The sequence below is a fragment of the Lolium rigidum genome, chromosome 7 (genome assembly GCF_022539505.1).
Source record: "Lolium rigidum isolate FL_2022 chromosome 7, APGP_CSIRO_Lrig_0.1, whole genome shotgun sequence".
Lineage (NCBI taxonomy): Eukaryota > Viridiplantae > Streptophyta > Magnoliopsida > Poales > Poaceae > Lolium > Lolium rigidum.
In genome coordinates, this window is record NC_061514.1 from 138534921 (window position 1) to 138551040 (window position 16120).

General features: G+C 45.5%; 2 protein-coding genes across 2 annotated transcripts; one reads left to right on the forward strand and one right to left on the reverse strand.

The window, feature by feature from the left end:
• Positions 1–1082: 1082 nt before the first annotated feature.
• Positions 1083–1466, forward strand: LOC124677712 (basic blue protein-like). The gene has a single exon (XM_047213672.1). The coding sequence runs from the start codon at positions 1083–1085 to the stop codon at positions 1464–1466; it is 384 nt and encodes a 127-aa protein (XP_047069628.1).
• Positions 1467–7337: 5871 nt separating this feature from the next.
• LOC124669489 (WAT1-related protein At1g68170-like) lies at positions 7338–9203 on the reverse strand. Its single transcript, XM_047206103.1, has 6 exons — positions 8797–9203; positions 8657–8719; positions 8429–8548; positions 7869–8289; positions 7622–7773; positions 7338–7503 (listed from the first exon to the last, which is right to left on the reverse strand). The coding sequence occupies exons 1-6, from the start codon at positions 9000–9002 to the stop codon at positions 7344–7346; spliced, it is 1122 nt and encodes a 373-aa protein (XP_047062059.1). The 5' UTR covers positions 9003–9203; the 3' UTR covers positions 7338–7343.
• Positions 9204–16120: the final 6917 nt, after the last annotated feature.

Consider the following 16120-nt stretch of genomic DNA (forward strand, 5'->3'; position numbering starts at 1 on the left):
GATCTTTCGGGTATAGAGGAAGCCATTAGACTAGTCACAATGCATAATATCATATAGAAGTATCATGTGTATGATACTACTACATGTTACTATCTCCATCATGCATGGTATCATATAGTACTATCATAGTCTTCTTATACTACCTCCGTTCCAAGGAATAAGGCGCACGCGTATTCCAAGATGAACTTTGACCATTAAAATTGAGCAACAAAATCTTTGTTATATTATATGTAATTAGTATCATTGGATTCGTATTGAAAAACACTTTCTAATGATATTAATTTTATACAAACAATCTTTATATATTTGAAGTAATACTTAGTCAACGAAAAACACGTAAAACGAGGGCGCCTTATTCCTTGAATCGGAGGTAGTATTAATTAATTTGTAGAATCTCAATGCAAATATATGTACAAGATTTACTTGATATTAAATTTTTCTAGTAGTATGTGTTATACTACCTCCGTTTCAAGGAATAAGGCGTACGCGTATTTCAAGACGAACTTTGACCATAAAAATTGAGCAACAAAATCTTGATTATATTATATGTAATTAGTATCGTTAGATTTCTATCGAAAAGAACTTTTCAATTATACTAATTTCATACAAACAATGTTTATTTATTTGAAGTAATTCTTGGTCAAATAAAAAAACACGTAAAACGAGGGCGCCTTATTCCTTGAAACGGAGGTAGTATACGGTATCGATCTACCTATGATACTAATATCCTCTCTCTCATTTTTAATTGCACTGTCACATCAGCATTTTGCATGCATGAAATGCATGATACTACAAATGATACTCCCATTGTGGATAGTCTTAGTGACATATCCAAACGTATAATTTTTTCGTTTACATTCATTGTAATGAATCGCATTAATTTAATTCATTATCACAGAATCTGTTAAAAAATCATTATCACAGAAACGATTGCAAGGAGATCTCGGGGCTAACTATAAATACTACTCCTAGTACTACAAGGAGATCACCAGCCTGCACACAGCGCTAGCATCTCATCTTCTGCCCAGGGAACCGGTTTCAGCCGCTAGCTCGAGATCGCAGGGGGAAAGCACCAGCGAAAAATGGCTGGGAAGTACGGTGGCCTTGCGCTCGTCCTGGTCTCCCTCGTGCTACTGCACGGTGGCGTCCAGTTGGCGGCGGCCGCTGTGTGGAACGTCGGTGACTCGAATGGATGGACCTTCGGCGTCATATCGTGGCCCAACAACCCCTTCAAGAACTTCAGGGAAGGCGATGTGCTAGTGTTCAAGTACGACCCCGCGGCGCACAACGTGATCGTGGTGGACGACTTCGGGTTCGGGACCTGCACGACGCACCCCACCAACGCGACGGTGTATAGCTCCGGCAACGACCGGATCACGCTGCAGCGCGGCGAGACCAACTTCATCTCCGGCAAGGCGGACGACTGCGACAAGGGCCTCAAGATCACGGTATTCGTCAGGCCCTAGGCCTGGTCGATCGTGACCGATCGAGGCATCCTATCTCTAGACCGATCGTGTACTCTTCAGTCGTCATTGCTATCTTGTCACCCTTTTTCTTGAGAATAATCAGTTATTTGTGCCAATAGTATTACTGATCCATTGATCCTACCGACATCTCTACAGTTGCTTTCGTCTTCTTCGTTAGAAAATTGATCAACGCTTCCATGCATACACCTGACTCCCTTGCATGCGGCGAGATGGAGGGGCTTGGAAGCCAACGATGGTGTCGCCGGTGGAGGGTTGGAGTGGCCAGCCCAGGGTGGTCGCCGACGTGGGGGTCCGACCTGAATAAAGGCGGCGGTCCTAGGGCCTCTCTTGCGTGAAGAGGAGGACCTACCGGAGGCCTGGACTCGTGATCTGGCTGGAGTGTTGAGTTCCGGAAGCCTCCGCCGGCGAATGTAACAGTGCTTTTGCCTGGAGTTTGCTGGATCGGTGGTATTCGGTCGTGCGCACCCATGCTTTTATTCCGACTGATTGGTTCTGGAGGAAGCGGCGCGAAGCTCTTTTTCTGTGTTGACATCAAGTGACTATGGATCCATGATGAAAGTCGGAAGAAGAGAATTTCATGAAGGCCGGAGGGGGGGACTAGCTAAGGGAGGTTCAAGTCTCCGCGCTGTTGAGGGACTTGCTTGGTGTTCCGGGCTTCACAGCAGCGGTATGAAAGTGGGGGCGACAACACAGGTGAAGTTCAGAGTCCTACTTTTCAGGGTGAAAACCCAAGGTCTGGCCTTAACTGGTTGTGTCTGGCAATGATCTTGTTGGAGGCATTGTTTTGAGAGCGGGGACTATCTTCAGGGTGAAAACCTAAGATCTTTGATCGGGCGACGATGGTGTTAGAGTACTGTTCCCTTCTTGGAGGCGTCGTTTTTGGAGAGTCTGTTTTTCAGGTGTTGTCTTGGCGGTGGATGTATTGCTATTGTTAGATCCGAGATACTGTAGCGGGACTTTTGTTTCTTAGTTTTCTTTTCGTTTTTTGGCTATGTGCATCCGTAGTGCCATTAGGGTGGTGCGTTGTTGCAGAGGCTGGGTGTAATTGATATCTTTTGATATTAATATATTCCCCTTTATCGAAAAATACACCTGACTCCCGAGAGCATGCAGTCAAACTTCTCATAATTCATAATTCTTCTAATTTTTACAAGCACGTTCATCCAAAGGACAGTATCTGCATGTGAGGTCTGAGTACGTGGAAGTGATCCTAATGCACATTATATTGGGAACGTTCACCGGATGAGATCTTGTAATTTTTCTTCTCGCACCCATTTTTCCATAAGGAGCATATATTAATATCGCGGAGATATCAATTACACATAGTTTCTGCAACAACGTACTGCCCTAACAGCACTACATATACACACACTAAAAAAAAAAATACAAAAAGAGAAAAGTCCCGCTATAAATATCCATTCCTTGAAACAATAGTCCTAACACCACCAAAAGAACATTAGAAGTTCAACTTCTTCAAAAACGACGCCTCCAAGAAGGAAACAGGGCACGAACACCGTCGTCGCCCGATCAAACATTTTAGGTTTTGACCCTGGAGAAAGTTATCGCTTTCAAAACAATACCCTCAACAAAAACATTGCTAGACACGGCCAATTAAAGCCAGACCTTGGATTTTTACCCTGAAAGATAAGACTATGAACTTCTCTGGTACAGTCGCCCCCACTAAAATGGCGTTGCTCGAAGTCACATATCAACAAGCCAATTCCTCATCGTTGCCCAGACTCAAACCACCATTTCCAGTCCTCAGACCTCGGATTTCATGAAATTCTCTACCGGCATCATGAAACGAGAACATGCCCATGATATTACCATCCAGCAGAGTTTCGAAGCTCCCTCTAAAACCAAACGGACAGAATAAAACGTGGGTGCGCATGATCGAATTCCTTCCGCACCAGCACACTCTAGGCATGAAGCGCCCAATGGAGCTCATCGGCGAAGCTTTCCGGAACACGACTCTTCAGCCAGATCGATGACGACAGACAACTAGTAGATCCTCATCTTGGCGACGAGAAGGAACCCTAGAATTTGTTCACCATATTATTTGTCCGCTAACGCCTTAGTTTTTATCTCAGTTTATCGGTTCATCTTCTTGAGCATTCCGTGTTATCATTCATCTTCGTCGGCATTAGTTTTCACTATTCATTCACTCAGAAAACTGTCTCTCTCTTTCTTGGTGCGGTGTTCTCAGTCTTCCTTCAGATCCGTACAGACTGTATTTTTTTGTTTTGATAACTGCCATTTGCTCTGTCGTATTGGGCCTAGGTCACCCAGCCGAAACACACCCAACAGAAACTGATGCCCCTCAGCGCTCTGTAGTGCTGGTCAATCATTTCAGAAATCACAACCGAGGGACTCAACACATGAGCTGGGCCTTATGAAGCATTCGAACATGGCAATTGAGAGTCTCAATGATGCACAAAAGCCAAAACTGTCTGTTTACACTAAAAAAACAGACACCTTTTTCTCCCTTTGTCATTAGCTGATTTTATACAGTTGTCAAGTTTTGATTTGTCAAGAAAATGTGCCTGTTACGGAAATGTAAAACAGATAGCTGCTGGTTAGTCACTCCCTATATTAATTATGAGCACATTCTAAAAAAAATTAAAGGCTGAGATAGAGATTTACCTAATACTACCTTCGTTCCATTGATATAAATTATATAGTTTTTGGCATGAAATTAAAGAATGCACACCGAGAAAAAATTACACCAGCTTTGGGCAAGATTACCACTGGACAATTAACACAAGAAAATCCAGGAATTTGCATAAGAAAAGGAAACGTAAGCAAATCCCTGAAAAAATTGTCTAGGCAGGTGGTGAAACGCAATACACGTTATATTCTGAAACTTTTCTCAAAATATATTATATGGCTTATATCTAGAAACGGAGGGAGTACTAAGCTTACGAAAACATTACTCAGCCTGGGCTCTACCGGCTCCATATATGGAGATATGGCTATGACCTAAATATTGTAAGAATGCACATAGCTGGAAAAATAAAACAAAGACCGCCAAAACAAACAGAAACCAGTGGTAATGACAACTTAACTGGAGAAAATACTACTGTTTTCTTCGGTAGCAACTTCTAAAACAAAAAAAAAAATACTCGACCATCTTCCGCCTCTTTTAGTCAACGAAAATAATATTGCATTCTCTCCAGTACTTTTGAAAAAATTGCTCTGTCGTACGTCACATCTTTCAACCAGCGCGCGTTGTACTCGCGTCAAGCACTGCACCGAAAATACAACTTCTAATAGCAAAGGGTATTTTCAAGATGTTTCATATAAGTGATTTTACACGTTTATCCTGCCTATTTTTTCCTGATTGGGGAGTTTGACCCTTCTACTTAGGGCCGCGCTGGGCGTCGGTCGCCCGATCCGCGGGCAAAAGATCGGTTGCATGCGCGCCGTCTGATCTGACATCGAACGTCATTGGTCCAATGTCTGCATGCATCCGGTAAATCCTGTTCCGCGCGCTTCTTACATGCATCCGGTGAAACCCGTCCTGTCGCTGTCGCTCGCTTTTTTTTTGCATGGTCGCGCTGATCAGAAGCATTGCATGCAGTATATCCCATGTTGGGTGGAGCCCACTCTAGGTACTTGAATGCTACTACTATCTGCACACTGTAGTACGTAGTAGATGCAAGAGTTTTGACGTGACTCTCCATGGACAAGGGTGTTAGCTTGCTAGATGTACCAAAAACTATAATTTGCTGGCACCACATAGAATTAATTGTAAGTGTACCGGTAAAACATGGAAGTTACAACATAACGATGGGTCAAGAGCAAAAATAATCGTTAGAATAAAAGGATTATTAAACAACAACAAAAATTGAGAATCTTTTTGCAATAAAAATCACCAATAATTTTAAATCACAGACAAAATACAACAATAAATTTATATTTGCAACATTTTTTAGAAGCACCTAAAATTTCATCAAAAAATCTGAAAAAAACACAGAAACTTGTTGCAATCTCCCATAAAATCTTGCACCGTCCGCGCACTCTTTTGGAACAAAACATATACTATTTTGTTACAATTTAAAATCACTATAACAACATCGAAAAATTGAGAAAACATAACTTGTAGCAAAAGGGCTAGAAAACACTCAAACATGGACTAAACTCCCAAAAAAACCTTGCGACATCTCGTGTGTCAGTTCCCAACAAAACGCAAAGGATTGTGTTACAAATTGAACTTAGGTATACAACATTGAAACCCTACATTTATATCATATGCCGCGAAAACCATACAACATCTCACATGTGTACTCACAACATATCTTGTGTGAGTTCACAACAAAATGCATATGAGTTTGTTACAAATAAAACCCACTTATACAACATTGAAACCCCACACTTATATCATGCGCCGCGAAAACCATACAACATCCCACATGTGTATTCACAACATCTCGCACGTTAATTCACAACAAAACACATATGAGTTTGTTACAAATTGAACACACATGTACAACTGTGAAACCCTACATTTATATCGTACGTCGCAAAAATCATACAACATCTCACATGTGTATTCACAACATATCGCGTGTGAGTTCACAACAAAATGCGTATGAGTTTGTTACAAATTAAACCCACATATACAACATCGAAACGCTATATTTATAACATACGTCGTGAAAACCATACAACATCTCACATGTGTGTTCACAACATCTCGTGTGTGAGTTCACAACAAAACGCATATGAGTTTGTTACAAATTGAACACACGCGTACAACAATGAAACCCTACATTTATATAGTACGTCGAAAAAATCATACAACATCTCACATGTGTATTCACAACATATCGCATGTGAGTTCACAACATATATCTTGTGTGCATTTCACAACATATCAGATGAATGTATGCAACATCACATATCATAGGCACTCCCTTGATCGGCACCCACATCACCATCCCCAAGTTGCCCATCGGCATCCCATACGTCACTCCCATCATCGGCAGCATCGACGACGTCCTTACAATCACTAGCGTGGTTAGCGGTGTTGTTCCTACCATCAGTGGCATCGGTGGCATGGTCAATGGTGTCATCGGCACTATCGGTCAAGTCGTCCCTAATGTTGGCGCTTGGCGGCGTGGCTGAGCTAGACGGACACAAATGCAACCCAAGCTAGTGTAACTTGTACATGTGTGTTTTAATATAATTTATTTGTTACGCGTGCATCAGATAGTGATACAAGATTTGTGTGTATAGCACTTTTTATCTGGCTAGATGCTACCCGCATGCATGCAAGAAAAAGATAGCAACGCCTGCGCGTGCATGCACCTAAATAGCTAGGCTAGCAAGCTGCACATGCATGCACCAGTACACGATACAAGCTAGCTACCTAGGCCAGGCGTATGCCACGCTCGGTTGGGATGGCTGCGCGCCTGCGCGGCCGAGAAAAAAATAAGGCAAAGCAAACGTGTGGAAAGAAACTACTGGGACGCGGACGTTGCGCGCGTGAGCGACGACCGATCTTCTTGCTCCGATCGGTCGGCCGATTATAAGGATTTCCCTTCTACTTATGCGTTTTCTTCTAACAATTGAGATTCCTATTAAGGATGCGTATCTCGCTCGTGCTTCATTCTTTGTGAGGAAATCACTTCATGTTTTCCAACGATAATTATGGGCGCTAGAAAAAAAAGAAAAGAACCATGGTGCTAGAATACGCCTTTTACGTTTCTTGATCAGTACTCTCACACCAACATCTTGTAGTACTTCATGTAATCCATATATTGTAGTATTTCAACTTGCTATAACAAATTCTCTAACAACCAATGACGCGGCGTGCCCCCACGGCAAACTTTCCGAGTGATCTCATTATCCTCGTTATGTTTCAACATTACGAGCCGGGGTAACGGACTCCTTGCCCAGCTCCTCATCTTGACTAACAAGCTTTGGAGCATCCGCTTCGTGTTCATCTTCCTCTCTCGCCTTGCCCCACAGCACCATGTACAGCCCCGCCACGATCAGCACAGCACCAAGCACACTACAAAAAAAAAAATGTCAGTCACCCCACCGCACGCAAGCACGCAGCACGGCTCAACGTGAGAAACCCAAAACAGAGTCCACCACACATGGTGTGAGTCAAACAGGGCATCACGCACATTCCAATGTGCAGGGTCTCGTCAAGAACAATGGAGCTCATGACCGCGACGAAGACAACGATGAGAGGCCCGAACATGGCGACGTAGAGCGGCCCTTTCTTCCGCAGGCACCACGACATCAGCGGGAAGGCGGACCCGGACGCCACGAGACCCTGGGTTCATCAACACCATTAGACCGATCGAGAGTTCGAATTCGAAACAATTCGTGGCATGGCATGCATATATGCAGATAGCAGTGATCTATTACCGCGTAAGCTGACGAGTAGAGTCTGATGTTGAGCCCCAGCCTCCAGTGATCCGTGTCCCTGTGCATGCACAGCGCCAGCAACGTCGACTGCACGGCGCCGAAGAGGCACACCATGGCGGCGATCGAGTAGTGGCACGGGTAGACCTGCCCTACTTTCGCCTGGATGGTCAGCCAGATCGCGAAGCTGAAGCAGCTGGCGATGGCGAGGAACGAACCGAGGATCCGGGACCCCTCCGCCGGCGGCAGCCGGAGTAGCTGGTGGTTGCCATGGGCGTGGCTGAGCCGGGTGCGCGCCAGGTTGTGCAGGAACCTGATCTCTGGGCCCTTGTAGAACGTGAGCAGCATCGCGCCGCCCAGCCCGACCAGGGTCCCCGTCAGCTTCGCTCGACCGCTGGCCTTTTTGAGTTTCAGAGTCTCCATCCTGTTCTTCGATCCAGCAACGATGAAGGTTGCAACGATGAAGGTCTCCATCCGTCAGTTTCGGAAGGAGTAGTTATTTTAAATTGGTTCCTAAAAATAACTTTATAGGCGAACAAGAAATGAATGAAACTCCCATTGACCTGCTCAAGATTGCAACGATGAAGGTGGACTGAGGAGTGAGGTTGCTGAGAGCTGTAACGATGGTCGTCGAATTCGTCAGCTTGATGGCCAACACTAACAGGTTTTGATTTATAGTAATTCTGCAAGTGATAAGCCACGGTATTTCCTCGATCAAACAGTAAAAATACAGTATTTTGAAGAACAATATGTCTGGAGCATGCCTTAGCGATCGATCTCTGGGAACTTACCCAAAGAGTCCACACAAGAATAACCCTGTCACCACCTTTACTGTCAGTGGTGGCCGTTTCTTCCTAGAAAAATCGATGTCTGTGAGGTGGCATTCGATCCGGCAGAGGATATCTCAATTGGGGCTTGGTATATACTGTACCTCTCGATGAGAAAAGCGACGGGGCAGAGAAAGGCGGCGCCGAACATGAGCCTGTAGGCGACGAGGACGCGGACGTCCATGCCGTCGTCGAGCGCCAGCTTGATGAAAATCTGCAGCGCCGAGAAGATGAGCTCCACCACCACCATCGCCGCTGCCGGCCTCGCCCCCTCGAGCACGCCGCCGGCTCCTCCTACACGGGTCCCCATGGTCGGCCGACGATCGACTCTCCGAGACAGTCTTGCTTAATAGTCCCTTGATTCGAACGCAGTTCAAAACAAAAATAACTTTATACATGGCGCAGATGTATATACCCGCTCCTGTCGTGTGTCGATCCTAGCGGTGTCATCCAAGCACGGTTCTCTTGTGTTGGATGGTGCAACCGAGGCGTGGGTCGCGCGTCCGTACACAATTTGTATTGCAAGAACCGATGAGCACCCCGTACGGTACGGGCGGAGGAGCGGTGGCAGTCTGACATCGCCGAACGGCTGTGCGAACGAACTGGCTGTGCGATCGACAAGGGTGTACTACGTAGAAAGCAAGAGAATATACATGGGGGAACAGACTTCACGGAATCACGGAGGGAGAGGTGACCATTTCAAGGGGGAGAATGTGTGTACCTGTATATGCTTGCTGTGTTACAATTTCCGAAGAGCCCAAGCTCTACAATGCTCTTTTCATAGAAGGAGGCAATTCAAATTGTTAGACATCGAGTAATATATGTAGTATGATAGGAAATTTGCCCTTGCGTTGCATCGGGTGAGAAAATAAAATTGAAAGTATAAATTTACATGCCCTAAATTTTGCTTGAAATCAATAGACCATTGTAAACTTGGCCAACGGAACTCCAACAGAAGCAACTTGACTCTACATATCAAATTGAAGATCTCTCTAAAAATAATCACTTAACATTATGATGGATATAGTCCAATTGTCACACTCTAAATTTAACAATTGGTATATGTATTGATTGAAAACCATACAACATTATTTTATGTTGCCAAAACCAACCACAAGTATGCCGATTTCTTGTCGAGTAGTCCCTTATCAATTGAAAAGATGCACCTTATACAACATTTCTTTTGGATGCTATTTTCCACCATATTTTATATATATATATGCAATTATGATCTTAATATGCCAGATTAGTCAGATCTAATAAGTAAAGCATTCCTGTCTAAATAGGCAAATTATGCTGGTTTCAGTCGACAAGCATTAGCGCTTACTGGATCTGTACCTTTTTTAGATATTTTCCAGCACAAACTACAGTGCACGTAGATTGTATTAGGCAAAAAAGAGAAACCCGTTACACGAGTATAAATGTATGAAGGTTGTCTCCAGCTTAGTCTGAATGAACGTTGCAAGCAAAACTCGAGAAGTGTGAAGGCAACGAATGGAGTCACGTGTTCAAGGTCCATCAATTTCCACCGTTCTTCATTTTCTTTTTGGTCTTTGCTTTCTTTTCTTGTTTCTTCCATCTGAACCAAATATGCAGAGCATGAGCATGGGCAGCATTGCATATTTGCATGCCAATCTTCTTTTGAAGGATTTAAGACGCATAAGGAGTAAGGCTGGCCAGAGCTTGTAATCTCCGCTGCCTGGCCCTGGGGTGCCGTGACAGAAGGGCACTACTGCTTAGAGCAGCTGATCTCCTGTAGCTCGAGGATTCTGTGCTTGAGCAGCCTGAAGTCCCCATGTCTCTACTGTTGGCTATTGCCGCCGCTCATCTGCCAGTCGTGCACTCCCTAATGCCCGTACACAGGCGGCCAAGTGAAGACGGGGAATTTTCCTTCGGCCGGCGGCAGTGATGATTGACCAGATCAGGGCAGGAGCGTCATGAGACTTTCCGGCCGTAACAGAAGGTGCATACGGAAACTGAACAACCGGACGCGCGAATTCAGGTGGAGTTTGGGGCTGGTAGGTTGGGACTGGCTCCTCGATGGGATCCGATCGGATCGGCCGCGAGCGCGGGAGGACATCGTAATGTGCCGAATATGCTTCTCGAAACTCTTGTTACCGGCGGCATAGCCGCCTCTCCGTGACAGCCCAAGGGAAAGAGGACAATGACACGGAGGAAGGACGCGAGTGCGAGCTTCGCGGATGAGCGGACGCCGTCTAGCTTCTTCGAGTGCTGGTCGTCCCCGCTGCTGCCCCGCCGCTGCAGGTGCATCATCTTTGGCGTCACCGATTGGGGTGCGATGATGGTTGCCGGTGGATGCATCGCTTTTTTCTTTCTACCATCACATGATTCTTAACCCGCCGCGGCTAGCGATTTCGATGTCAGGTTTTGAGCGTCCCAGCGTATATAAAGGCAGGGCAGTGAGACGTATGGTTCGTGAGCTCCCGAGCCTACTCGGTACAGTTTGGATTGGATGCACCGTACCCGGAACAGATTCTAATTAACGCGGCCACAACCAAAATTAGCCTTGACTAAAACGTAGAGACCAAAGATGCCAGACAGAGGACGGAAAGAGGAGATACCTACTATACGATGACCAACGGACGAAGTGGACGGACGAAAATCTAGCTGACGGACCAAACCACGGAAACCTTATTTTCTTTATTATTAGTATATATACTAGCAAAAGTGTCCGTGCGTTGCACCGGGAGAGAAAAACTGAAATACTTAAGCTAATCATCTCAATGAAACATTTCCTCTAAGTCATCTTCTACAGTTCTACCAAGGTGGTTATATTTTTTTTCTAATTCTGAAGTGGTCGATCCGAGGTGAACCGATGTTGAAGGATTATAACCAATTGAGAATTTTTTAATCGAGATTTTTTTTAACATACACTACAGAAATAAGCATATGTGTTTGAATCTAAGTCCCTGTAATGGGAACTCACACCCGGATAGATTTCCCTTTTGTCCCGGTCATCCTAATTGTGTCCTTGCCATCTTGCGATACTCCTCAAGAGTGATTCATCTAAGTGCACAATCTAGAAAACCCAATGGCAACAGGGTTAATTTGATGGCGAAGACTTCGCTCCATCGTTGTGATCCCAACGACACCCTGTTGTTTGCTGGCGGAGCACCTGCAGGCTGCAGCGGCTCTCTGGTCATCGTGACCAGCACGGACGCACCGCTCAAAATACTCCCGCCTTTGCTTGAAGGTGCTCACGGGCAGCCAGGTATGCCTTGGCGAGAACCACACTGTTTTCATGGGTAGCAGAGTCGATCGTTTTTTTTCCTTTGCTTGAGGCGGCCACTGACGCCACCTTTTAGTTGCTAGGCACGGAAGCCCGATGTGATGTGATGTTGCCGCCTGGCTCTGCCCAAAGATTAGAAAGAGTAGAAGATTCCTTGGATATAAGAGTTTTCCGATCATTGCCATGTCAGTTTTTAGTTTTCATGGAAATCATCATGTCGCAACCTTGCCGGGGCCTTTTTTTTATCTTTCCGGATGACACCTTTCCGATCGAGAGGCGATGTGTCAGTTTTCTCTGGAATCAACATGTCGCAGCCTCGTAGGGGAACTCGTCTGACGACATGATTCGATCGTCGATCAACCAATCCAATTCTCTCGCAGGATACAGAGTTTTGGTTCATCTTGAAACTCTTTTCAAAACCAATATTTCACAATGAAGTGCCTATTAAAATAATTTAACGTGATCACAAATCTCGAAAACAATTTGTTCTAGGTTCTAGCTCTCAAATATATTTTATTTCATTTTAGTTTTTGTTTGTACGAGCGTTTCTTTTTGCCGGCATATAAAGCATCAAATTACTGACATGTCATGTCGTGAAATAAAGAATCTCATAGAATAAAACAGACAACCACAATGTACGTATTTTTGTAGGCGTGTAGAGCAAAGAGCCAAAGTAAATTCGTTCAGGTCCACGGCCTGTTGTGTTTCCAATGGCTCAGTAGAAAAATTCAGGGTCGTTTGCATATATGAAATAGATGTCGTCATCCTCTCCGCGGATATCACATCTGATATATTCCCAGGCGTAGGTTTGGAGTAGCGTCTGCCTTTGGGAGGAGAGCAAGGCCGTGTGTCGTGCGCCGTGCTCAAGCCGCCCACCTCGAGGAGGGGCTTCATCAGGGGGCTGGCAAGCCTCGGGCACCAGAGCCTCCCCACAGATTTTACTCGTTTGACTCGCCACCAGCCCGCCACAGATCTCCTGCACATCCGAGCTTGCTTTCCTTTCTCTCTTTTATAGCTTCACAGGCACAATCCTGTTTATAATTAGGATGCGTGCAGTCCTCTCCCTTTCATTCTCTCACGTTGGGCAAACAACAGTGTTGTTGGTTGGCTTCTTGACTCCCGACTCAGCTCGACGATCAGCAAGTTGCGATCCTATATAAATCGCTGAGACTCAATTTAATCAGGCGAGGTGGGACTATCGTCTATTGAACACAAGCTATTCATATGCAAATTTGGTTACGGTAACATCAGGTCAGGTTATGAGTAAGAAGATTTAGTAGGGCAGCGGCCCATCAGCGTTAGACATTGGATTGGCCCAGCGTGACAAAGGAACAACGCCTAAAGGGCTAAAGGAATGGCCCAACGTGCCATTGGAAGAAGCGGACAGGAGGCGAACCGTGAACACAGCGAATCGTTTTCACTTCGCGGTGGCACATCCAGTAATTATTTCCTAACCTAGCGTAGCGACTAGGGGTAAAATTGGAAAAACAATGTCGGACGGATGGTGGTTTCCGCTGCTCGCTGGAAATTGATGGGTGGCCGGGAATTGGAAGGCCCTTTCCAAAAAAACAAACCGGTATCATGATTTTTTGTTGTATTATGTGTTTTGGTGGGAGGGCAAAATGGTCCAAAAAAAGCGTTGACGAAACTTTTTGGGAGAAACCTTAGCTCCTTTATTATTAGGTATAGATAGATATAGATATGGTATAGATTAGTCCTCCACCCATATATCGTACACATCTTGTATACGCTATCATAGGGTTTTTTTCTACGCTATATTACACGAACCACAAGACTCCAACGGGTCATCGTTTCCGCCACGTTAATATGGTATTAGATCCTTCTCTCTTCCAAACCTAGCCGCCAGATCTATCCCTCCAAAACTCAGTCGCGCCTACCGCCGGTTCTCCCCGGTCGTCGCCGCCGCACCAAGTCCTTGGCCACCACAGGGCCTCGTACTGCTGCCGCCCTACACCACAACACAAAACAAGAAAACATTGCCACCATCGCTCCTCTTTTTTCGGCCACCGCCCCAAAACCTAAAAGCCTTGCCGCTGCATTAGCTCCTCCTTCAACCGCCGCCCTAGAACCTACAAGCCTCGCTGCCGCCTAAGCACCATACCGCCACAACCTACAAACCCAAAACCCTAGATGCTCGCCTTAGCTCCACCTTCGGCCACCGCTACGATCTACATAACAAAAATCATATACCCCAAAAATCTGATCCTAAAACCCCACAGACCTAGTGCCAATGGCCTCCTCCTCGATTGTCCCTATCAGCACCTCGCTCGGTGCACCTCCGGCTCAGAAGCTCACATGCTCCAACTTCCTATTCCGGAAGACTCTCGTGCTCCCCGCCATCCGTGATGCCATTGTCATGGGCCTCCTCAACGGCACCGACCGCGCCCCGCCAAGCTCCTAGAGGTAGAAGATGATGCACACACAAAAAGATGACTCGTCACCAACCCCGCGCCTACGTCTCCTGGGTCGCCCATGATTAGGCCGTGCTCAGCTACTTGCTGAAATCCCTGTTCCCAGACCTCCTGTAGCAAGTCTTTGGCCTTCAGACCACTGAAGCTATTTGGTACAAACAAAACGTTCTCGACATAGTCACCGTCCAAGGTTAATCCTTTGTGGTGCTCTCAACAACACAAAGAAAAACTCCCTCACGACTAATCAGTATTTTTCCAAGATGAAGGGCTTCGGCTCCGAACTTGGTTCTCTTGGAAAGGCCATTGATGAAATGAGCATGTTGGCTATATATCGTAAACGGCCTCGATGGCTCCTATAACGATGTCATCACCGCCATCAATGGAAATCCTGGTACTACTCTTGATGACTTGTATGATCAAATTTGTGCTCACAATCTCCTTCAGAACATGCTTCAGGAAACTGGCAACTCCTTCACCTGGGCAGTCAACCTTACTCGCCATGGCCGTGACACTCGCCATATGGTGGTTATCACCATGCCGATAATGACCGTGGTAGCCTCCACGATGATGATGACCACGGCCCTCGTCGTGATTATGACTGTGGCAACCGCCATGATGACCGTGACTATCATGGTCGTGTTAACGACCGTGCCGATGGAGGATGCCGAGATGTGGTGGTCAGGTACGTTGTCGTGATGCCACTTGGTGTCGTGACGATAGTCACAGACGCGATGATATTGGCCGGCATGATGGTGGTAGGTGTGATGGTTGTCGCTGCGATCGTGCTCCCTCCCCATTTGTTGATGGCATATGTCAAACTGCAAAATTCACTGCCACCCCGCCGGTGAATGTTGATGGCGCTACCAGGACAAGGACGAGGCTAATGATGATGGAGATCGCAAGGACAAAGTTGCACGTGTCGCCTCCTATGGGTCGACAATAATTGGTACCCTAACACTGGTGCAACATATCATATCACGGGAGAATTGAGCAAGCTTTCCACTCACGAGAAATACAAAGGACGTGACCACATCCACACGGCAATGTCATGGTATGCAGATCTCTCATGTTGGTCATTCTGTTTTCCATACCCCACATAGTTTTTTTTTTGCATCTGAACAACATATTGCATGTACCTAGTACCTCCAAAAGTTTACTCTCTGTCCATAAAATCAATCTTGACAACATTGTTTTTCTTGAGTTTCACCACTTTTCTACTTGATTAAGGACCAGGCCACATGGGAGGTTTTGTTTAATAGTTCGTATCATGGTGGTCTTTACCCACCAGTGCCTATATCTAGTGGGTCGCACAAGGACTTCTTCGTCACAATAAAACCATCATATATCCTCCACACGGCATCGTTGACTTGGCCACCCCTCATCCTTTGTGGTGCAGCAAATGATTAGGAAAAGTGAACTCTCTTATTCGCCCAAAATAAATTGATATGTTTATGATGCTTGCCATGAGTTGCCATATCTTATTTCTACTAGTATTTTTCATGTTCCTTTGGAGCAAGTATATTCTCTGGTGTATAGGGTCCAACATCTACCTCCGTTGGCATACATTCATACTACGTAAGTTTCATTGATGATTTCAGCAAATTTTCTTGGATCTATTTGCTTAAAAAATGTTCTGAAGTTTATCAAGTATTTCTTAAGTTTCAACAATTTGATGAAGGGAAGTTTGATAGAAAGATTAAAACCATGCAAAATGATTAGGGTGGTGAATATGGAAAACTCAACAGT